The 23013-nt window shown below is 60.1% G+C and overlaps 1 protein-coding gene across 6 annotated transcripts in view; it reads left to right on the forward strand.

Annotated features, from left to right (window-relative positions):
- Positions 1-314: 314 nt before the first annotated feature.
- ITGB4 (integrin subunit beta 4) overlaps positions 315-23013 on the forward strand; it is a 32865-nt gene continuing 10166 nt past the window's right edge. Inside the window, exons 1-26 of one of the 6 annotated variants that reach the window (XM_045888452.3) lie at positions 315-571; positions 3221-3309; positions 4446-4528; positions 4758-4859; positions 5013-5217; positions 5731-5827; positions 6226-6397; positions 7575-7838; positions 8176-8265; positions 8577-8699; positions 9287-9451; positions 9623-9699; positions 10499-10701; positions 13163-13266; positions 13387-13485; positions 13656-13785; positions 14361-14483; positions 14575-14681; positions 17407-17440; positions 17620-17811; positions 18095-18198; positions 18480-18538; positions 18673-18696; positions 19294-19442; positions 19535-19714; positions 20527-20675. In XM_045888452.3, the coding sequence (XP_045744408.2) occupies positions 3231-3309; positions 4446-4528; positions 4758-4859; positions 5013-5217; positions 5731-5827; positions 6226-6397; positions 7575-7838; positions 8176-8265; positions 8577-8699; positions 9287-9451; positions 9623-9699; positions 10499-10701; positions 13163-13266; positions 13387-13485; positions 13656-13785; positions 14361-14483; positions 14575-14681; positions 17407-17440; positions 17620-17811; positions 18095-18198; positions 18480-18538; positions 18673-18696; positions 19294-19442; positions 19535-19714; positions 20527-20675 (3114 nt within the window). In that variant the 5' untranslated portion in view covers positions 315-571; positions 3221-3230. The remainder of the gene's footprint in view (positions 572-3220; positions 3310-4445; positions 4529-4757; positions 4860-5012; positions 5218-5730; positions 5828-6225; positions 6398-7574; positions 7839-8175; positions 8266-8576; positions 8700-9286; positions 9452-9622; positions 9700-10498; positions 10702-13162; positions 13267-13386; positions 13486-13655; positions 13786-14360; positions 14484-14574; positions 14682-17406; positions 17441-17619; positions 17812-18094; positions 18199-18479; positions 18539-18672; positions 18697-19293; positions 19443-19534; positions 19715-20526; positions 20676-23013) is intronic. The other 5 variants (XM_045888453.3, XM_045888454.3, XM_045888455.3 and 2 more) reach the window with 5 other exon arrangements.

Below are 23013 nucleotides of genomic sequence, written 5' to 3' on the forward strand. Positions count from 1 at the left end.
GACGGAAGGCAAGCGCACGGTCGACTGCGGGTTTGGCCGTCGGGGCCGCGGGGCTGCTCACAGCCTAGCGTCCGGAGGTGGGAGGGCGCGGGCGGAGCCGGGGGCTAACAGGCCACCCCCCCACCCCCCCCACCCCCCACCCCCCCCCCGGCCCGAGGCAGCCGGGCGCCGAGTCTGCAGCCTGGCGGGGCGGGGAGGCGCGGCGCCCGGGGCTGGACTGGAGAGAGGGGGGAGGCTCCGCCCCCGCCCCCGCCGCCGCCGGTCGGGGCGCAGGGGCCGGGCGCCGGGGGAGCCGCAGCCTTTTCCGGGGGGCGGGCCCGGCGGCGGCGGCGGCAGCGCCCGGCTCCTGCCCCGACAGGTGCGCGCCGCGCGCAGGAATGCGGCCGGCCTGACTCACCAGCGCCTCCTTCCCACCTGCCGCCCGCCCCATAAAGCGGTCCCCTCCCCGCGGCCGCCGCCCGCCGCCCGCCCCGCTGCCAGCCGCCCTCCGGACAGTCCCGGCTCGCCCGCGCGCTGCAGCCGGAGCGGCCGAGCGGAGCCCCGCGCGGGGAGGGCGCGAGTGCGCGCCAAGGTAGGTCCAGCCTCCGACCGCGGCAGGCGCCAGGGGCTTGGGCGCGGGCCGGGGGCAGTCGGGGGGTCGCCGGGCTGCACCCCGCCCGCCCCTCCCGTGCCCCGGACCGCTGGAGCTGGGCGTCCGTTCTGGGCCCTTGGAGGCGAGGAGGGGAAAGTGAGTGCCCACCCCAGCCTGGCCGGCAAATCAGGGGGCCCTTTTGGGAGACCCGGGTGGCTTGTATTTCGTCAGCTCTTCCCTTCCCAATAGCTGGCAGGCCTTGGCCCCATCCTGCCCAGGGCACATGCCTCGGCTGCCAGGGTGTGCCCGGGGGAGCAGCTGGGGCAGCGGGGCAGTGGAGCCGGACAGGGCTCTTGGCCCTGAGACCTAGGCGCTAAAGGAGGGCAGCAGGGAGAGAGCCCTGAGGGTTGGGTGGGTGTTCTGGAGAAGTGGGCAGAGGCTGGGCGGTGGCTGGCAGGCCTATGGGCTGGGCCCACTGGGGTTTGCAAAGAACGCGGGGGCAGCAGCCACCTAAAGGCAAAGGCTCTCCATGTTTGCTGAGGCCTGGCCGGCTGTGTGCAGTGCGGCAAGGCTATCTGGGGCCTGGGGAGTCCCTGACTGCCCCCTTGGCCAAGCACATGCTTGCTGAGGTCTGGGGAGTCCCTGACTCTCCTTTTGGCCAAGTACATGCCTGACCTCCCCCCAAAGTCAGCTCAGGACTCCCTTCCTCTAGGAAGTTCTCTTGACCTCATTCAGCAGCCCTGGGAGCTATGCCCACCACTGCAGCCTCCTCCAGCGCTTGCCCCCTTTCCCACTCAACCCCTGGTGGCCCTCTGGCTGTGGTGCAGGGACTTTCGATGGCTTCTGAGAGCCCGGCTGGGCCCCTTCCCACCCCATCAGGGCCTGGCCACACCCTGAGCCCCAGGATCTGACAGAGCTGGAAATGAAGGCTGAGGGTCTCTCTCCATGCTGGGGGCTGAGAGAAGAGAGAGAGCTGGGGGACAGCGGGGAAGGGGTGCCTGTCTCCTGGGCCCTGATTTCTTGGGGTGATAGAGCAGCCGAGGGGCCAGGAGATGCAAAAACATGAAGGCAGGGGCTATGGTGGGCAGGTGCAGATGTGCTAAGCAGGGGTCCTGTGGGGTGGGAGGAAAGCAGGGGTCCTGTGGGATGGGAGGAAGTGTGGTTCCGGGAGAGCTCCCAGGGTTGCCTAGAGAGTGCACGTCCTGAGCACCTGGCCAGGCCTGTGGCCACAACCTCCAGTAAGCCCATAATCCTAAATTTTCCATGAAATCTCATTGTTTTTAATGTTGACAGTTACTTTTAAAACTTCGTAAACACAAGTTGAGTCAAACAAAAACACTCTTGAGTGCATAACTAGCCCCCTAACTGCCATCTTATGGCCTCTGAGGATAACAGAAGTTAAATGGAGGTGGGTCTGGACTGCCCTGGTCCGGTCCGCCCTCCCCCCACCCCACCCCACCCCCCGCTGGCTGTGGGATGAGGAAGCCCTGCAGCCTTGTGCCCCATCTCTATCTCCTCATCTGGGAGATGGGGTAATGCAGTCATCCCCCACCGGGTTCCTGCGTAGATGAAATAGCCATCCCGTAGGTGAAGTGCTGGGCGCGTGTCTGCTCTGTGCACAGCCTGTGGGCACGGGAGGGTGAGTCAGAGCCGGGTTCGTCCCTCCAGTGCCCGTACCCGCGTGTATAATGGTGCCCCGGGGAGGTCCAAGTCTGCAACCTGTATTGTGTAGCGTGTGGGTGTGGTGCCTACACCCCAAGGCTGCAGGAAAGTCATTTCCCCCGGCTGGCTCAGGGCTTCCTTACCCCAGGCCCCTCTGAGATGGCAGCTCTTCCCCAGCCTGTGGATGTTTTGGGGCTGCTGATGGCCTCCTGGGAGCCACATGCCTTAGAGGGAGGGAGGCAGTGCCTTCCTGCCCTCTTCCACAGGCTTCCTCAACCCTGGGGAGGTGGCACAGTGTGTGTGTATGTGTGAGCAGGAGAGGCTTGTAACATAGCTCCAGACTAACTTCTGGAAGGATGATCTGCTCAGGGACCCCGAAAACTCAACTCTGGAGCAGGCAGGGTAGGAGGTAGGGCAGGGGACCCCACCAGTGATGGGCCAGGCAGTCATTGCAGAGCCTAGCTGGGTACAGCCAGCTCCCTCCTCCCCTCTGCAGGCCCCAGATCTTGGGAGGGTCCCCTCTCCCCCGGCCACACCACCTTCCTTAAAGGGCAATTAGGCCATGACAGAGACAGGGCGGGAGGGTAGAGCCAGGCCCTCAAGGGGTGGCCCCCTGTTGGGTGAGACCTGACCCAGGCCCACTGGGATCTGAAAGCCAAAGGCAGAATAAGCCTTGCCCTGCTCTCCACGAGATCAGCGTAGGAGACCTGGCATGAGCACAAGCTCAAAGCCTATAGTCCTCAGTGATGCGAGGGTGGGGCCTCCCGGGGCAGGGTGCAGGCCTGCAGGGCATCTAGTCACTCCAGAGATGGCAAGAGGAGTTGGGGGCCCTGGATCCCGCCATTTGCAGGCTGTGTGGCCTTGGAACATCACTGAAGCTGTCTGAGCCTCAGTTTCCACCCCTGGGCGGTGGGAATGCTGGAGCTCTGACCGGCAGGGACCCAGGCTGGGGAACGTCTTATGTCAGTTATTGCTGTCATTATACAGGAGGAAGAGGATGGCAGGACCGAGTCCCAGCCCGTGGACCAGGCTGCTGCTGGCAGTCCTGCTGGGCGTCAGCTTCCCCGGGGAAATGGGTGAGTCTGGCATGCCTCCGCAGCACCCTTTGCGGGGGCACCCCTGTCAAGGCACTGCCCTCATATGGAGGCCGCCCACAGGGCGTCTTACCCCGACACTCACTTGGCCATTCAACAAACAACCACGGCTCGCTTCGAGGCTGGGGAGCAGTGAGCCTGAGCCTTATGGCCCAGAACACCGAGGAAGACTTGCTCTAGAGGCGAGAGAAGCTGCCCACTCAGCGACCTGGAGGCACTTGCCGAGTGTTTTTTGTGGGAACTTGGAGGAGAGGCCGGTGACTCTCTTCCGGTCAGTTCCTACCGATAAAAATTTTGCCTTCAGAGAAAGCTGTGTTGGTAGCCTGGAATAGACCATGGTGGGAACACGGGCAATGCTGCAAGGCAGGGCTTCTCCCTCCCGACCAGAGCCCGTGTTAAACACTGACCACGCACCATCGCCCACCACCCAGGAGGCCACCCACTGTGTACACTGATTTTTTTTATTATAAATTTTCTTTTTTTTTTTAAGATTTTATTTATTTGAGAGAGAGAGCACGCGTGAGCACGAGCAGGGGGGTGGGGGGAAGGGGCAGAGGGAGAAGCCGACTCCCCACTGAGTAGGGAGCCCGATGCGGGACTCGATCCCGGGATCCAGGATCATGACCTGAGCCGAAGGCAGATGCTTAACCGACTGAGCCGCCCAGGTGCCCGCCCCTCACTGAGATTTTAACTGAACAGAACCAAAGGGAATCCCAGTAACCCTTGGGGAAACTCTGGAGTTTTTCTTCATTCATTTACTAACAATTTACTGTGTGCTGGGCTTGGGCTGGGTACCAGGAAACAGCAATAAGCAAGGCAGACACAGTCCCCTGTCCCCTGGAGGAGCAGGGGAGGGATGGCCAGGGTGTCCCCACCAGCAAATGGGCCAGCCCTTCTGTCTCAGCCCGCACCATCCGGACTTGAGGGGAAGTTCAGGTGTGAGAACTGGCTCTGCCCCAGATATGCCAGTGGGGCAGACTGCCTACCCACTGGCCTCCATTTCCTCCTCCGTAAAGTGAGAGAGAATCCCTGCCTCTCTCCAATGAGGATACACGCAGGAAAGGACTTGGTCCCTGGTGAGGTTCATCTCACTGGGTCTGCTCATCTCTGCCCTCCAGCGAACCGCTGTAAGAGGGCCCAGGTGAAGAGCTGCACAGAGTGCATCCGCGTGGACAGGGAATGTGCCTACTGCACGGACCAGGTGAGCCTGCCTCCCATCCTGAGCCCAGCGCCAGCCCTGGCCAGTTCCCCAACCCGGGTGCCCCACCCCATCATGCCCCATGCCGGGCTCTGACCAAGTCCACACCTGCCGCACCCTCAGCCCAGCCTCAGGCCAGGCGGGTGTGGAACAGGCAAGGGTCAGGAGAGATCCAGGGTTGGGACAGCCAGGGGATGGGCACTGCCCCCCTGACCCCACCTCCTCTGGCCAGATGTTCAAGGAGCGGCGCTGCAACACCCAGGCAGAGCTGCTGGCTGCCGGCTGCCGGTGGGAGAGCCTAGTGGTCATGGAGAGCAGCTTCGAGATCACAGAGGTGCCCGGAGTGGGGGTCAAGGGAAGTGGGCCCACCCACGCTCGAGGCCGGCTGTTTACAGGGGTCCACTGTGTCCGCTGGCTGGGCTGAGAGGTTCCCCATCAGGTCTCTGGAGTGACCCTCCAGCCAGCTGTCCCCCTCCCCTGGACACAGGACACCCCGATTAACCCCAACCTGCAGCGCAGCCAGGTGTCGCCCCAGGGGTTACGGGTCCGGCTGCGGCCTGGCGAGGAGCAACACTTTGAGCTGAAGGTGTTCGAGCCCGAGAAGAGCCCTATGGACCTGTACATCCTCATGGATTTCTCCAACTCCATGTCTGACGATCTGGACAACCTCAAGCAGATGGGAGAGAGACTGGGTATGGCTGGGCCAGCATAGAGGACAGTGGGGTAGGGAATGGAGAGGGTGGCCTCATCCAGCTGTCTGGGCCCCTGCTTGGGAGGCTAGGGCTCAGGATGGCTATACCCATGCCACAAGGAAGGATAGGCTATCTGAGCCCCCCAAGAAATCCCTTCCCTCCCATTCTGAGGCGTGGGTCCTAGCCAGACCCCACTAACTACTCAGGACTTCAGGCTGGGTGGGCAGCAGAGCCCTCTGACCCTGACAAGGAGCACACTCATGGCCATGAGGCTGAGGTTCTCCAGGCTCCTGGCTGCCCCCTCCATGCATGACTCTGGGCCTCCCGAGTCCCATTTCCTTCGTCTGTGAACAGGGACAAGGGCTACTGTGAGCATGAACTGATGTTCACATGCAAGGTATTGACAGGAGGTTATTTTCCCTCTTCCTCCTCCCCGAGCCAGCCCCTGGCCCCCTCTGCTGATGTGGGGGTGTTGGGGCTCAGCTGCCCCCTCTTTTTCCTGTTGACACCCAGCCCAGGTCCTGAGAGAGCTCACTGATGACTACACTATTGGATTTGGCAAGTTTGTGGACAAAGTCAGCGTCCCTCAGACAGACATGAGGCCTGAGAAGTGAGTGACTGAGGGGCCCCTAGGTGGCTCAGTCGGTTAAGCGTCTGCCTTCGGCTCAGGTCATGATCCCATCGGGCTCCCTGCTCAGCTGGGGAGTCTGGGAGTCTGCTCCTCCCTCTCCCTATGTGCCCCCCACCCTTGCTCGCTCGCTCTCTCTCAAATAAATAAATAAAAATCTTTCTAAAAAATAAAATAAGTAAAGTCTTAAAAAAAAGAAAGAAGTGAGTGACCGAGTGGGCAGGGGTCCCAGCCACGGGGCCCACCTCCTCGCCACCAGGGCACTTCCAAGTGTTCTGGTCGAAGTGGACCAGTGGGCCACTTTCAGAGAGGGTGGGCACAGGGGCATGGGGGTCTTCTCTCCTGACTCTGTCTCTCTCTCTCCCTCCACCTCTGCCCAGGCTGAAGGAGCCCTGGCCAAACAGTGACGCCCCCTTCTCCTTCAAGAATGTCATCAGCCTGACAGAAAACTTGGAAGAGTTTCGGAATAAACTGCTAGGGGAGCGGATCTCAGGCAACCTGGACGCTCCTGAAGGAGGTTTTGATGCCATCCTGCAGGTGGCCGTGTGCACGGTGAGTGCCAGGGAGTGCCCTGCCCACCCAGACCAGGATTGTGCTTCTCTGCAAGGGCATGAGCTGCCCACCGGCCTGCTCTGGTGTCAGGCCGAGACCCCTATGCCCAAAGACAAGCTAAGACCCTCCAGGGGGCCCACAATTATAAGCCAGGTTGAGATGTGCTGGGATCCAAGGTCCCCCGGCCTGAGCATGTAGGCATGCTGCTTTTGTACTGACCAGCGAAGCAGACATGAGTTCTGGGGTTCTGGAATCTTCCTTGCCCTAAAGCCAGCCTACCACCAATCTCCCTGCTAATGCCAGTCTTCCAGGACCCACAGTCTCCAACTGCACTGGGCAGCTGAAGAGGGCAGTTTTTACGTGCACAGCAATTTTTTCATTTTGCAAATAATATACCCATCGTATAAACAATTTGGAAAACAAAGAACAGAAATCGCCCATAATTTCACCACAGCCAGCCAGCCAGCCAGCCAGCCACTTGATATCCCACCAGCATATTTTGTTCCCTTTCCTTACTTTATATAGCTGGAGTCAGTGTACTTAAAATTCTGAAACTTGCTTTTTTTTTTTTTTCAATTAACACTGTCACGAGCATTTTAGCTTGTAATACAGTTTTCCAAATCCATGCACAGCTGTATCTATTTTAACCGGCCTTTTCTTTTTTTTATATCTATTTTATTTATTTATTTGGGAGGAAGAGAGAGAGCACAAGCAGGGGGAGCTGCAGAGGGAGAGGGAGAAGCAGGCTCCCCGCTGAGCAGGGAGCCCGACACGGGGCTTGATCCCAGGACCCGAGCCAAAAGCAGATGCTCAACCGACTAAGCCACCCAGGCTCCCCTAACCAGCCTTTTCATTCAACATTGTGGGTGTACATTTTCCCATGCAGTTAAAATATTCCCTCAGAGTAATTATGAAGCCTGGGGGGCCAGTCGGAGGAAGCTAGCTCGGGTCTTGCGTGCTAGACCCCCACCTGCATCCTTCCCGCATCCTCATTGCCACTTTCCGCTGCCCACCGCCATGGCTCACGTGCTGTCCCGTGCATTGTCCGTGATGCCGTGAATCCTGTGGCTTAGCTGAGCTCATGTTGGGACCCGCTTTCTCAGTCATACGCGACACTGTGACACAGGACCTCAGTAGGCGGCCTGCTCGATGGGCCTCTCCTCCGTGTCCTTCCCAGAGGGACATTGGCTGGCGGCCCGACAGCACCCACCTGCTGGTGTTCTCCACCGAGTCGGCTTTCCACTATGAGGCAGACGGTGCCAACGTGCTGGCTGGCATCATGAGCCGCAATGACGAGGCATGCCACCTGGACTCCTCGGGCACCTACACCCAGTACAAGACGCAGGACTATCCGTCCGTGCCCACCCTGGTGCGCCTGCTTGGCAAACACAACATCATCCCCATCTTCGCTGTCACCAACTACTCCTACAGCTATTACGAGGTGCGGGGCGGAGGCCTCCCTGGGCAAGAGGGGGGCGGGAGGGGAGTCCACGGGACTTCTCAGACATCCTCCCTCCCTCCCTCCCTCCCTCTCTTCCTTCTTTCCTTCCCAGAGCTTTTGGCTCCCCCAGGGGTGGACCCTGATGGGAAAGGGAGTTCATGTACCCATCCCCCAACCCCACTCCCAAGCAGGTAGGGGTGAGGAGGGCAGGCTCCAGAACCCACTAGGCCTTAGCTCCCCCATCAGCAAAGGGAGGATAACCCCAAAGCTATTGTCCAGATTCAGTGAGGTGATACTTGTTGAAGGCTTAGCCCTGGGCCGGCACTCTCTCCCACAGAAGCTGCACACGTACTTTCCTGTCTCCTCACTGGGGGTGTTGCAAGAGGACTCCTCCAACATTGTGGAGTTGCTGCAGGAAGCCTTCAACGTGAGGGCCAGCGCGGGCCCCGGTCGGAGTCCTTCTGGGGCAGGGCTGGGGAGGAGGCAGAATGGGCAACGGAGGGCCCAAGTAGAGGTTGAGAAGTAAGATAGGCCAGTGAGGAAGGGCCTCTGCTGTTCCCTGGGGGCCCTGAGATGCCCACCTTAGCCTGGCCCCAAGTTCCTGTGGGCTCTGCCACCTTGATCCCCCCACTCCCCCTCAGTCCTTGGTGCAGAGTGGGTGGAGCTCAGCCAGGCCGAGCCAGAGTGGGTGAGCCCAGGCTCCCCCTCCCAGACCATTGATTGCTTGCCCTTCTTCAGCGCATTCGTTCCAACCTGGACATCCGGGCCCTGGAAAGCCCCCGAGGCCTGCGGACAGAGGTCACCTCCAATGACTTACAAAAGACAAATACTGGGTCCTTTCACATCCAGCGGGGGAAAGTGGTAAGCCTCTGTGGGGTTTTGGGAAGGGGAGGATGGGCACAAGGCCCTGCCAAGTGGGGGGGGGATCTGCCTGAGCAGAGGTCAAGAGCATGGCCTTTATGGGCTCCTGGCTAACTCTTGATCTTGGGGTCATGAGTTTGAGCCCCACGTTGGGCATAGAAATTACTTAATAAAAAAAATTTGGGGGGGGCGCCTGGGTGGCTCAGTTGTTAAGTGTCTGCCTTCGGCTCAGGTCATGATCCCAGGGTATCGGGCTCCCTGCTCAGTGGGGAGTCTGCTTCTCCCTCTCGCACTCCCCCTGCTGTGTTCCCTCTCACTGTGTCTCTCTTTCTGTCAAATAGATAAAATTAAAAAAAATTTTTTTTAATAATAATAATAATAAAGAGTGTGGCCTTCAGAGTCAGACAGGCCTGGGTTCGAAGCCCCCTGGGTTAGCCACCTGGATGACTTTGACACCTTCCTCAGCTTGTCCTCATCTGCGGAGTGGGGATTAATCAGCACAGAGCTCGGAGGGTTGCTCAGATGAGCGAATGGAACACAGGGGCCTCTTATCAATGTCCATTTGGCTGACAGTGGAGTCCTTGCAGGGCACATACCAGGTGCAGCTGCGGGCTATGGAGTCTGTGGATGGGACTCACGTGTGCCAGCTGGGGGAAGAGGACCAGAAGGGCAACATCCACCTGAAGCCCTCCTTCTCGGACGGCCTCTGGATGGATGCGGGCATCATCTGCGACGTGTGTCCATGTGAGCTGGTACGATGTGGCCCTGCTAGGCGGGAGGGAAGGGCTGGCCAACTGCCCTGGGGCCCCGAGGAATGAAGCCAAGCCTCCGGGGGCCATGCCTGCCTTGCGGGGTGCCCGGAGGGGCGGAGGCAGCAGAAATGTCCAGGGGCCCTGTTGCACCCCACCATGATCTCGTTCCAGCAAAAAGAGGAGCTTTCAGCTCGCTGCAACCACCACGGCGACTTCGTGTGTGGACACTGTGTGTGCAGTGAGGGCTGGTGAGTGTGCGGGGGTGCCCTGGCCACCATAAGGCTCTGATGTGGGGTGTACCACGGATACCCAGCTGAGGGCGGGATGGCGGGTCACAGGGAGGCTCGGAAAGGGGCATGCCCAGTTGTGAGGGGGATCCAGCTCAAAGCACTTCAAAATACATAGACATAAAAAATATCTCTAAAGGGCGCCTGGGTGGCTCAGATGGTTAAGGGTCTGCCTTCAGCTCAGATCCTGATCCCAGGGTCCTGGGATCGAGCCCCATGTTTGGGTCCCAGCTCAGTGGGGAGTCTGCTTCTCCCTCTCCCTCTGCCTCTCTCCCCTGCTCATGCTCTCTCTCTCTCTCTCTCTGTGTCTTCTCTCTCAAATGAATAAATAAAATCTTAAAAAAAAAAAAAGAATATCTCTGAGAAAAGGTGCAAGAATCAGGACAGTGGTGGCCAGCAGGGTGTGGGGACTGGCTGATGGGGGACAGACACGAGAGGGACACTTACTTTTCACTCCATCCCTTTGTATTTGGTTTTCTGAACCATGCGCACGTGTGACCTAATCAGAAATGAGCTCATCATAAGGGTAGTGAGGGCTCTTAAAGCTTCAAGACACCGAACAAGTCCATGGTGACTTGAGGAAGGGACCCTGGGAGGGTCTGGGGACGGACGTTTGAGTCTCAGCTCAGGCACCGCTGTCTGTGTGACTTGGACCCACTGAGGTTCTCTCCGAGCCTCAGCTTCCTCATCTGTGCAATGGGTTGGTAAAAGCCCCAGCCTTCCCCGCGGGCTGTGGGGAAGTGACTGGCTCCTTCCTCAGGAGCGGCAAGACCTGCAGCTGTTCCACGGGCTCATTGAGTGACATAGCGCCCTGCCTGCGGGAGGACGAGGACAAGCCGTGCTCTGGGCGTGGCGAGTGCCAGTGTGGCCAATGTGTCTGCTATGGAGAAGGCCGCTACGAGGGGCTGTTCTGCGAGTATGACAACTTCCAGTGTCCCCGTGCCTCCGGGGTCCTCTGTAACGGTGAGCTCGGCAGCCCCGGCGGCCAGTGCTGGGGGGCTCGGGACAGCAAGGGCAACCCGGGGGTCCTGACCTGGGTGGAGGGCCAGGCCGTGAGTCAGAATCCCCAAGTTCAGACCTAGCCCCCCTTGGGGCTCCCCAAGTGCCTCCCCCAAGGCCACCCCAACCTGGACCTCCCTCCCCTCTGCAGACTTGATGCCCAAGGCCCCTGCTTGTGCTTCAGACCACTGCCCCTGAGGTCCTGTGGTCTCTGCCATCTCATGAGCATTGGTCCCATCCAGCTGAATCCTCAGTGGTTGCTGGTATGTGGCATGATGGTCTTTCCTCTCTCAGGGCCTGGAGTTATGTGTCCACCGTAGCCCCACACGCTTATGCAGTGTGGCCAGGGCTTCCAAGCAGGGCAAGGGTCACAGAACCCACCCAGCGGCCACAGGAAGGATTGAGTGGTTTGTTTTTTGTTTTTTGTTTTTAAGATTTTTTATTTATTTATTTGACAGAGAGAGACACAGCGAGAGAGGGAACACAAGCAGGGGGAGTGGGAGAGGGAGAAGCAGGCTCCCCGCAGAGCAGGGAGCCTGATGAGGGACTCCATCCCAGGACCCCGGGATCATGACCTGAGCCGAAGGCAGTCGCTTAACTGACTGAGCCACCCAGGCGCCCGGATTGAGTGGTTTGAATGGAGGAGAATCAATGAAAATCCAGCCATCAATTACTTATTTAGCCCCAACTGTCTACTTGTCACTGGAGGTCAAGCCCCTGCTTTCCTACCTTTCCTCCCTTCTTGCTTTTGTCTGTCATGTCTCTGCTTCAGTCGTCCATGCCAGAGTGTGCCCAGAGAAACAAAAGGAGAGCCCAGCACATCTGGAGGAAGGCAGGCATTTGGCACAGGCACAGCTGTGAGAGGAGGGGAGGGGGAGGCTGCTGGAGAAGGAGGCAGGACCAGAATGCGGGGGGTGTGGGGTCCATCCAGGGTGGGTCCAGCTCTAGTCCAGTTTGAACTTTTTTTCTCTTTTTTCTTTTTTGATTTTGGTTTTTCTTTTTGTTTTTTAAGATTTTATTTATTTTTTGACAGAGAGAGACACAGAGAGAGAGGGAACACAAGCAGGGGGAGCGGGAGAGGGAGAAGCAGGCTTCCCGCGGAGCAAGGAGCCCGATGTGGGACTCGATCCCAGGACCCTGGGATCATGACCTGAGCCGAAGGCAGACGCTTAACGACTGAGCCACCCAGGCACCCGATTTTGGTTTTTTATTATTTATTTGAGGGAGAGAGAGTGAGAAAGCATGAAAGGGGGAGGGTCAGAGGGAGAAGCTGACTTCCCACTGAGCAGGGAGCCCGATGTGGGACTCCATCCTGGGATTCCAGCATCATGACCTGAGCCGAAGGCAGTCGCTTAACCAACTGAGCCACCTGGGCATCCCTCTCTTTTTTTTTCTTTTAAAGATTTTATTTATTGGGGCGCCTGGGTGGCTCAGTCATTAAGCGTCTGCCTTCGGCTCAGGTCATGATCCCAGGGTCCTGGGATCGAGCCCTGCATCGGGCTCTCTGCTCAGCGGGAAGCCTGCTTCTCCCTCTCCACTCCCCCTGCTTGTGTTCCTGCTCTCGCTATCTCTCTCTCTGTCAAATAAATAAATAAAATCTTTAAAATAAATTAATAAATAAAATCTTTAAAAAAGGGCATTATAAGCTTAGAAAATTAAAAAAAATCACTTATGAAATCTAATAATTTATCTGCAAGTTCTTTTTGATATTTTGTGACATGTTCCTAATATATATTTTTTAAGATTTTATTTTTACATAATCTCTACACCTGATGTGGGGCTTGAACTTAAAACCCTGAGATCAAGAGTCACATGCTCCACTGACTGAGCCAGTCAGGCACCCCATGTTCCTAATATTTAAAATAATGGCAGTTTTATTTCTTACTTTACAATACTTACATGTTTTCTTTCTTTTTCTTACCTTATTGCATTGGCCAGAACTCATTAGAGGTTCTTAAACCAGAGAGACACATGATTCGATTTGTGTTTTGGGATAATGACTCTGGCTGTAGAGTGGAAAGTAGAAGGCAGAATGGAATCGGAGAGAGGGAGGGAAGGAGATTCCAAGAAAGTGAAGAAGAGATGGGGGCGCCTGGGTCATTAAGCGTCTGCCTTTGGCTCAGGTCATGATCCCAGGGTCCTGGGATTGAGCCCCGCATTGGGCTCCCCGCTCTACAGGAAGCCTGCTTCTCCCTCTCCAACTCCCCCTGCTTGTGTTCCGTCTCTTCGCTGTGTCTCTCTCTGTCAAATAAATAAATAAAATCTTAAAAAAAAAAAAAAAAAAAAAAAGAAGAGATGGATCTGCCCCTGGCTGGAGAAATCCCAGCTCAGGCTGAGCAACCACAGGCCCTGCCTGGCAGATGGGCAGCCTGGACTGCAGGAGTGAATGTGGCTCTCCTCTCCTACCCCTCCCCGCTCTCTGTAGACCGGGGACGCTGTTCCATGGGCCAGTGCGTGTGTGAGCCTGGATGGACAGGCTTGAGCTGTGACTGTCCTCTCAGCAATGCCACCTGCATCGACAGCAGTGGGGTAGGCCGGGGCACCAGGAGGGCAGTGCAGGGTGGCAGAAGGGACCCTAGCCAGCACCACCCACCCTCTCAGGCAGGGACGGGGCTACCAGTGCCTCAGTGGTGCGTCCTCTTTCTCTAGGGCATCTGTAACGGGCGTGGCTACTGCGAGTGTGGCCGCTGCCACTGTAACCAGCAGTCGCTCTACACGGACACCATCTGTGAGATCAACTACTCAGCGGTGAGGCCAAGGTCACTGGCGTGTGGGCATGGGAGCCTTAGGCACAGGGCAGGGCGGGCAGGAAGCGCTGAGCCTGGTGATACAGGAGCCAGCCAGGGGTGTGAGTGAGGTTAGGGGAGCCGGCCTGGCGGCCACCCAGCACACCCCCACCCCCCTCCTCCCCTACCCAGATCCGCCTGGGCCTCTGCGAGGACCTGCGCTCCTGTGTGCAGTGCCAAGCCTGGGGCACCGGTGAGAAGAAAGGCCGCACGTGCGAGGAGTGCAGCTTCAAGGTCAAGCTGGTGGACGAGCTTAAGAGAGGTGGGAGGCAGTGCTGAGGACGGGGCTGCTAAGAACCTAGGCATGGGGCATCCGATGGGTAGGGGTGTCACTCAGCTGGGCGGGGCTGCTGTAGAGCTGGGCCGAGGGCTCACAGTCTGGGTTGAGGTCATGCAGACCAGAGAGAGGGGAGGGATCCCAGCCCGGGGAGAGGTCACAGAATGCAGACAGGACTCACAGACCCCAGGGGCAGGAGGCACAGCTGAGTAGGGACCAAAGAGTCCACGGAGGGGGAGCCTGGCTTAGGCAGGGGGCAGAGAGCCGGGCAGGGATACGAACACAGTAGGGGCACGTCACTGGGCCCTGGGAGCACACAGCCTCCTCTCTTCCAGGTCAGCTAAATGTCCTAGAAGCCAAGTTCCTGAGTGACACCCAGGATGGGGAGGGGGGAGCACAGATTTGCAGCCTTTGATGCTCCTGGGCGGGGACAGGGTGGCGCCCCACCTCAGCCTGGCCCTGTGCCCAGGGACTTGCGTCCCTGCAGTGGGCGCGGTGGGCCCCAGAGTAGGGAGCACCTCCCCAGGCCCGAGGCACCTGCTGACCACCTGTGGGTGCAGGAGAGGAGGTGGTGGAGCACTGCTCCTTCCGGGATGAGGAGGATGACTGCACGTACAGCTACACCGTGGAGGGCGACGGAGCCCCCGGGCCCAACAGCACTGTCCTGGTACACAGCAAGAAGGGTGAGCCGGCGGGCAGGGCCGGCGGGTGGCCTGGCAGCCAGTGGGGAGTGGGCATCGCCTCCCTCCTTATCTTCCTTCCCTTCCTCCGCAGACTGCCCACCCAGGTCCTTCTGGTGGCTCATCCCTCTGCTCATCTTCCTGCTGCTGCTCCTGGTGCTGCTCCTGCTCCTCTGCTGGAAGTACTGCGCCTGCTGCAAGGTGGGGGCTCCTCGGGGCCGCTTACCCCAGGGGCCCCGCCCCCCGCCCCCCCGCCCCCCCGCCAGGGCTGCTTACCCCGGGGGCCCCCCGCCCCCCCCCCCCCGCCTCCCCGCCAGGCGCCCACTTACCCCAGGGGTCCCCCAGCCCCCCCCGCCCCCCGCCGGGGCCGCTTACCCCAGGGGCCCCACCCCCCCCCGCCAGGGTCCCCGCTTACCCCAGGGGCCCCCCGCCCCCCTGCCGTCCCCCCCGCCTCCCCGCCAGGCGCCCACTTACCCCAGGGGTCCCCCAGCCCCCCCCCCCGCCCCCCGCCGGGGCCGCTTACCCCAGGGGCCCCACCCCCCCCCGCCAGGGTCCCCGCTTACCCCAGGGGCCCCCCGCCCCCCTGCCGTCCCCCCGCCTCCCCGCCAGGCGCCCACTTACCCCAGGGGTCCCCCAGCCCCCCCCCGCCCCCCGCCGGGGCCGCTTACCCCAGGGGCCCCACCCCCCCCGCCAGGGTCCCCGCTTACCCCAGGGGCCCCCCGCCCCCCTGCCGTCCCCCCCGCCTCCCCGCCAGGCGCCCACTTACCCCAGGGGTCCCCCAGCCCCCCCCCCCGCCCCCCGCCGGGGCCGCTTACCCCAGGGGCCCCGCCCCCCGCCCCCCGCCCCCCCCGCCAGGGCTGCTTACCCCGGGGGCCCCCCGCCCCCCCCCCCGCCTCCCCGCCAGGCGCCCACTTACCCCAGGGGTCCCCCAGCCCCCCCCGCCCCCCGCCGGGGCCAATTACCCCAGGGGCCCCACCCCCCCCGCCAGGGTCCCCGCTTACCCCAGGGGCCCCGCCCCCCGCCCCCCGCCCCCCCGCCAGGGCTGCTTACCCCGGGGGCCCCCCGCCCCCCCCGCCGTCCCCCCGCCTCCCCGCCAGGCGCCCACTTACCCCAGGGGTCCCCCAGCCCCCCCCGCCCCCCGCCGGGGCCAATTACCCCAGGGGCCCCACCCCCCCCGCCAGGGTCCCCGCTTACCCCAGGGGCCCCCCGCCCCCCTGCCGTCCCCCCGCCTCCCCGCCAGGCGCCCACTTACCCCAGGGGTCCCCCAGCCCCCCCCGCCCCCCGCCGGGGCCAATTACCCCAGGGGCCCCACCCCCCCCCGCCAGGGTCCCCGCTTACCCCAGGGGCCCCCCGCCCCCCTGCCGTCCCCCCGCCTCCCCGCCAGGCGCCCACTTACCCCAGGGGTCCCCCAGCTCCCCCCGCCAGGGTCCCCGCTTACCCCAGGGGCCCCGCCCCCCGCCCCCCCCGCCAGGGCTGCTTACCCCAGGGGCCCCCCGCCCCCCCGCCGTCCCCCCGCCTCCCCGCCAGGCGCCCACTTACCCCAGGGGTCCCCCAGCCCCACCCCCCTCGCCGGGGCCGCTTACCCCAGGGGCCCCGCCCCCTGCCCCCTGCCCCCCCGCCAGGGCTGCTTACCCCGGGGGCCCCCCGCCCCCCCCGCCGTCCCCCCGCCTCCCCGCCAGGCGCCCACTTACCCCAGGGGTCCCCCAGCCCCCCCCCCGCCCCCCGCCGGGGCCGCTTACCCCAGGGGCCCCACCCCCCCCGCCAGGGTCCCCGCTTACCCCAGGGGCCCCCCGCCCCCCTGCCGTCCCCCCGCCTCCCCGCCAGGCGCCCACTTACCCCAGGGGTCCCCCAGCCCCCCCCGCCCCCCACCGGGGCCGCTTACCCCAGGGGCCCCAACCCCCCCCCCCCCCCCCCGCCAGGGTCCCCGCTTACCCCAGGGGCCCCCCGCCCCCCTGCCGTCCCCCCGCCTCCCCGCCAGGCGCCCACTTACCCCAGGGGTCCCCCAGCCCCCCACCCCCCTCACCGGGGCCGCTTACCCCGGGGGGCCCCCTGCCGGGACCCCACCTCCGCCAGGGGCCCCCATCCCCCCTAGGGACCTCTACTCCCACCAGGTCCCCATCCCCCACCAGGGTCCCACTTCCCACCAGTGTCCCTACTTACCCCAGGGTCTCCACTCACCCTGGGGTCTCCAACCCCCCCCCAAGGTCCTCATAGGTGGCAGAGGCCAGGTGAACCCACGTCTTCTGCCCAGCTCTAGTGCCCTCCCCACGCCAGCCCTTTGCCTCTGCCAACCATCAGTGGCCCGGACCTGAGACTGCTTGTCCTCAGGTCAGGCACATGCAAAGGGCCAGGGGAGCCAACAAGGAAGAAAGGGCCTAACTACCAGGAGCTGATAGTCTCACTGGGGAGAAGAGATAAGAGGCAAGAAAGCATGGAGGAGGGCCCGGCTCGGGATACTGAATTGTAGAAACAGGAGACGCTGTGTAGTAGCCCCAGTATCGTGGGATATTAGTGTGTGTTACAGAGATAAAGACATCTCTGATCAAATACATTTGGGAAAGAGGCTTCCTCTCTGCGGGACTTCTCAGAGCCTCTGAGCTAGTTGTATGCATAGTGAAACTCTAAGAGGAGCATGGGGAATGAATTCAGTGCTTCTCAAATGGGTTGGATCATAGATCCTTTACAGATCATCTGGCAGGACCAGGGTCCCATGGCATGAACTTTGGGAATCCTCTGCCCCCATCACCCTCCATACTCACCCTGTGTGCTCCACACCTAGATCCCTTCAACTTCCTTGATATCCTGGTGTCTGGGGAAGGCACTGTTGCCCCTCTGGACCACTGGCATGGACAGCGGGGTAGGTGGGGGGGCTCTGTGAGCTGAGGCAGCTGTCCCAGCCCTCATCCGCACCCACCTTGTCTCCTAGGCTTGCCTGGCACTTCTCCCTTGCTGCAACCGAGGTACTGACCCAGCATCCGCAGGGGCGGCAAGGGCTCTGACTGCTCGTGCTCCCAGATAGGGTGGAGGGGAAATAGGGGCTGAGTCTGGAACAGAGGCAGGAGGCCTGGGATCCCGCCCGGAGGGGGTGTGGCGGGGAAGGCCTAGGGTGAGGCCCCATGCGGAGGACCCTGTCATGCAGGTCACATGGTGGGCTTTAAGGAAGACCACTACATGCTGCGGGAGAACCTGATGGCCTCGGACCACCTGGATACGCCCATGTTACGCAGCGGGAACCTCAAGGGACGGGACACGGTCCGATGGAAGATCACCAACAACGTGCAGCGGCCTGGCTTTGCCACCCACGCCTCCAGCACCAACCCCACAGAGCTGGGTGAGGGCGGGGGCTTGGCGGTGGCTCTTGGCAGTGCCCCTGGGGCCTGGGGCACATTCACCACTGTTCCGGGTTTCAAGTCACAGCATTCCCGTTTTCTCCGGGTATTGGGTGCAAGCACAGGCTTGGCCACCTTCTGCCCTTCCTGATGGTGCTCCAGGCCTCAGGCTCTCGGCTCACCGGTCCCCCCCACCCCCCACCATCCTAGCGTGGCTCCTGGAGGGGGCTTCCAGCATGCCTGCTGTGCAGGGGGCTGATGACCCCCATCCCCGCCTATCCCTAGTGCCCTACGGGCTGTCCCTGCGCCTCGCCCGCCTGTGCACCGAGAACCTGCTGAAACCTGACACGCGGGAGTGTAACCAGCTGCGCCAGGAGGTGGAGGAGAACGTAAGGGCCAAAGAAGCTGATCTCTGGGCTTGGGGGTGATCCCGGTAGAGGGAGAGCAAGGGAAAGCTGCTGTGGAACCTGGATTTTTCTGCATAGGAAAGAGGGGCTTCCTTGGACATGTGCCTGGCCTGGGGTCATCCTATGAATGTTTCCAGAAGGGGACAAGGCAATGTGCAGGCCCCTGTGCATGTCCCCAGCCAACCATGTCCACTGGGCCTGCATGGCTCTGGGTAGGGAGGCTTACCCGGGACGCCAGCCTCATGCCTTTCCTTGCCTGGCAGCTGAATGAGGTGTACCGACAGATAACAGACTCACATAAGCTCCAGCAGACTAAGTTCCGGTGGGTCCTGGGTGCCTGGGGTTGGTGGGGGGGGGGGCTGCCCATACTGCCCACTCTAGGGGACACCCCCCCAAGCAGGGCATGCCTCCACCCCAGACACCATGCGGCTCACAGCCCCCTCTTGGTCCCCACAGGCAGCAGCCCAACGCCGGGAAAAAGTGAGTTGAAGGCACACGGGTGGGGCAGCCCCGGGTCAAGCATCTTGGCCCACATTACCTAGTTACTGAGAAATAGAGCCAGGATTTGAACCCAGCCTGTCTGACTCCAGTGCCCACACCCGTAGCATCTTTTCTGTCCTGCATCTACTCCTGGGATCCCACCTGAAGGGAGGGATCCCAGGAGTAGCCCTCTCGAGAGCCAGACGCCCATTTTACAGATGGAGAAACCAAGGCTCACAGAGGTTAAGTGACTTGCCTATGCCACATGGCCGGGCCCCATTTCCACTCAGGTATCAGGAGGGACTAGGGAGGGGCCCCATTTCATAGATGGGAGGGTCTAGGGAGGGGCCCCATTTCATAGATGAGGACCCTGAGGCTCAAGGAGGCACAGTGGCTTGACTGAGGCTCAGAGTGAGGTGGTGGGGCCAGCAGGGGCCTCCAGGACTGCCCAGTTCCGAAGACCCTGCACTTTTTGCTGCCAGGCATCATGTCCCCTGCTGGGGAGAGGAAAAGCAGGAGGGTGGGGGATGGACGGTCAAGTGCCAGCATCATGGCCCGCCTGACACATCCCCACCTGACCCCCCACCCCTACCCCAGGCAGGACCACACCATCGTGGACACGGTACTGACGGCACCCCGCTCAGCCAAGCAGGCCTTGCTGAAGCTGACAGAGAAGCATGTGGAACAGGGGTCCTTCCATGAGCTCAAGGTGGCCCCGGGCTACTACACCCTCACTGCAGACCAGGGTAGGTGGGCAGGCTCCCTGCACCACTCCCTTGTGCCTCCCGCCCCAGTGGGGCCCCCTGACCCCTCTCTGCCCCCCCCAACACCCACCCAGATGCCCGGGGCATGGTGGAGTTCCAGGAGGGCGTGGAGCTGGTAGACGTGCGGGTGCCCCTCTTCATCCGGCCTGAGGACGACGATGAGAAGCAGCTGCTGGTGGAGGCTATCGACGTACCCATGGGCACCGCCACCCTCGGCCGCCGCCTCGTAAACATCACCATCATCAAGGAGCAAGGTAGATCAGGGCGGAGGGAGCAGGGGTGGGCAGAAAGGGGGCTCTGCGAACCCTTGTTCCTCCTGATACCTGAGTGGAAATGGGGCCCGGCCACGTGGCATAGGCAAGTCACTGAACCTCTGTGAGCCTTGGTTTCTCCATCTGTAAAATGGGCGTCTGGCTCTCGAGAGGGGTACGTCGCGGTACGTGCCTGGTAGTGAGCATTCATGTGGGAGCTTCTGTTATACTCTTCGTAGGGTGCTGGGTCCTCCTGAAGTTGCCCCCGTCCCTCCCATTGTTCTTCCCTCCCTTCTGGCCTTTGAACTTAGGAGGTTGACTAGACCTCCCTAGGATGCCAGGACAGGAGAGCAGGAAGGGCTGTGGGAGGGGAAGCACACACCGTCCCGCTGACGCCCTTGTTGCCTTCCCTACCTGCTCCTCGGGGAACCTCGGCTTGTTGATGACCGTCCTTCCTGCATCCGGAGGGCCTGCTCTGGCCCCTGAGCCCTCCTGCCCACCTGCTCCAGCAAACACAGGACTCTGTCCTGCTCTGGCCCGGTCCTCAGTCTCGGGGCCTCTCCTCTGGCTACGCCCCTGCCTGGCCTCCTTCCTCTGCCCTGACACGTCCGGGATGTCAGTGGGACTCTGTTCCAGCTCCCTCAGTCTTTTCTGGAAGAAATTTCCATTCCCTTCCTCTGCTCTCCCCAGAGGGCGGTGGGGTGAGGAATGAGAGGCAGACTCCTGGCGTCGAGGCGGGGCCGGGCCAGAGGGAGGGTGGGTGTGGAGAAGGGACGGAGGCCAGGACGCCCTGACTGTCGCCTGGGTCCTTGCAGCCAGCGGGATAGTGTCTTTTGAGAAGCCCGAGTACTCGGTCAGCGGCGGGGAGCACGTGGCCCGCATTCCTGTCGTCCGGCGCATCCTGGACAATGGCAAGTCCCAGGTGTCCTACCACACACAGGATAACACTGCGCAGGGCAACCGGGTAAGGCTCCGCCATGGGGTCAATGGCGTTTCCCAGGGTCCCAGCGAGAGCCAGAGTCCCCGGCTGCTGGAGGTGCCCCTGGCTGGCCTCCCAAGGACACACCTGCCTCTACCTGCGCCCGCCACTCGGCAGCAGGCGTGTCTCGCTCACCAGAAGTGCCAGTGGTGCCCGAGGTGAGGCCCCGTCGCGGCCAGGGACACGTCCAGAGCAGTCATGTCTCCTTCCAACAAGCCGGTATCTATCAGGGCAGCCAAACCCTTCAGAGTGAAATGGACTTCCCCATCTGCCCCAGTCCTGGGGCTTTGGGCTGCTTCTTCCTCTTCTTCTTCTTTTTTTCCTTAAGATTTTATTTATTTATTTATTTATTTATTTATTTATTTATTTATTTATTTATTTATTTGAGAGCGAGAGACAGCGTGCAGTGGGGAGGGTCAGAGGGAGATGGACAAGCAGACTCCATGCTGAGCACGGAGCCCAGTTCGGGGCTTGATCCCAGGACTCTGAGATCATGACCTGAGCTGAAATCAAGAGTCAGATGCTTAACCGACTTAGCCACCCAGGCGCCCCCTGGGGCTCTGGGCTTCTTTTTTTTTTTTTTATAGCATTGTCTTTTTTTTTTTTTTTAAAGATTTTATTTATTTATTTGAGAGAGAGAGAATGAGAGACAGAGAGCACGAGAGGGAAGAAGGCAGAGGGAGAAGCAGACCCCCTGCTGCGCAGGGAGCCCGATGTGGGACTCGATCCCGGGACTCCAGGATCATGACTTGAGCAGAAGGCAGACGCTTAACCGACTGAGCCACCCAGGCATCCCGTTTTTTGTTTTTGTTTTTTTTAATTAAAATTTTTTTTAAAGGTTTGATTTGACAGAGAGAGACACAGCGAGAGCAGGAACACAAGCAGGGGGAGCGGGAGAGGGAGAAGCAGGCTTCCCGCAGAGCAGGGAGCCCGATGCGGGGCTCGATCCCAGGACCCTGAGATCATGACCTGAGCCAAAAGCAGATGCTTAACGAGTGAGCCACCCAGGCGCCCCTTAAATTTATTTTATTTTATTTTTTTAAGATTTTATTTATTTATTTGAGAGAGAGCACATGAGAGGGGGGAGGGTCAGAGGGAGAAGCAGACTCCCTGCTGAGCAGGGAGCCCGATGCAGGACTCGATCCCGGGACTCCAGGATCATGACCTGAGCCGAAAGCAGTCGCTTAACCGACTGAGCCACCTAGGCGCCCTGAGGCTCTGGGCTTCTTGAGGTGGGATCAGAGGCCACATGGCCCTAGACAGACTCCCCAAGGGCTGTCACGGTTTGCCTGGCAGGCCCTCCCAGGGCCAAGCTGCAGGAGCAGCCCTTGAAGGCCGGCACTGCCAAGCACGTGGGCCCACGTCCCCTCCATCACTGGGCCCCAGTCTCCGGAAGAACCAAATCCAGGTGTTGCCTGTGCTCGGCTTGGCTTACAGGTTTGTTTTTCTGAGTTTATTATCAACATTTACAAACTAAAAATATTCATATCAGCAATTCACTTAGAGAGTAATAGAATGTAATGTCACGGGGCCCACAGTCCTGTTAGGCAAATGCAAGGGAGCATGTGCTCAGCGGGCTCCCGAAGCCTGACCACACCCTCTTCTTCACTTCCTTTTATTCGATGGAACAGTTCTCATGAATGCCAGTGCTCCCAATAAAAGTTCCAAGGAAGAATTTGTAGGTCCGTAAATTTCACTGAATACACCAAATTATCTAAGAGATTCTGGCGATCCTGTTGTGTTTTTATAAAGATATTTCGGTATTTATGTGTTTTAAAAAACATTATTATTATTATTATTTCCCAACTTTTTATTTTGAAAAACTTCAAACCTACAGAGAAATGAAAAGACTAATAAAATTAGCGCCCATTTACCCTTTACATAGAGTCGCCAATTAATATTTGTTTTCTGTCTTTCCTTCTCTGTAGACACAGGAATAGATGCACGTACATAGAAATGTATGTGCATCGGATATGCATCTCTCATCTGTAACTGTAGAGAGACAGAGAAAGTTGTGTTCCGTTTCATTTTGTTTACGGAACTATTCAAAGGAAGCTGTAGACATCACATAGACCCTACAGCTTCTGCCGGCCCCTGCTGAGAGCAAGGCTATTCTACACAACTTCATCATTACCAACTTTAAGAAACCTCACATTGTAGTATTACCTAATAATTGGTCCATATTCAGATCTCTGCTTGTTCACATGTCCCCACAATGTCCTTGATAGCTTTTTTTTTTTTTGCCCCAATCCAAGAACCAAGCAAGGATCTGGCATTGCATTTTGTCATGTGTCTGAAGCCTCCTTTAATCTAGTACAATTCT

Source organism: Mirounga angustirostris, unplaced genomic scaffold (assembly GCF_029215605.1).
Source record: "Mirounga angustirostris isolate CCGP_5_RB_7025 unplaced genomic scaffold, mMirAng1.0.hap1 SCAF_17, whole genome shotgun sequence".
NCBI lineage: Eukaryota > Metazoa > Chordata > Mammalia > Carnivora > Phocidae > Mirounga > Mirounga angustirostris.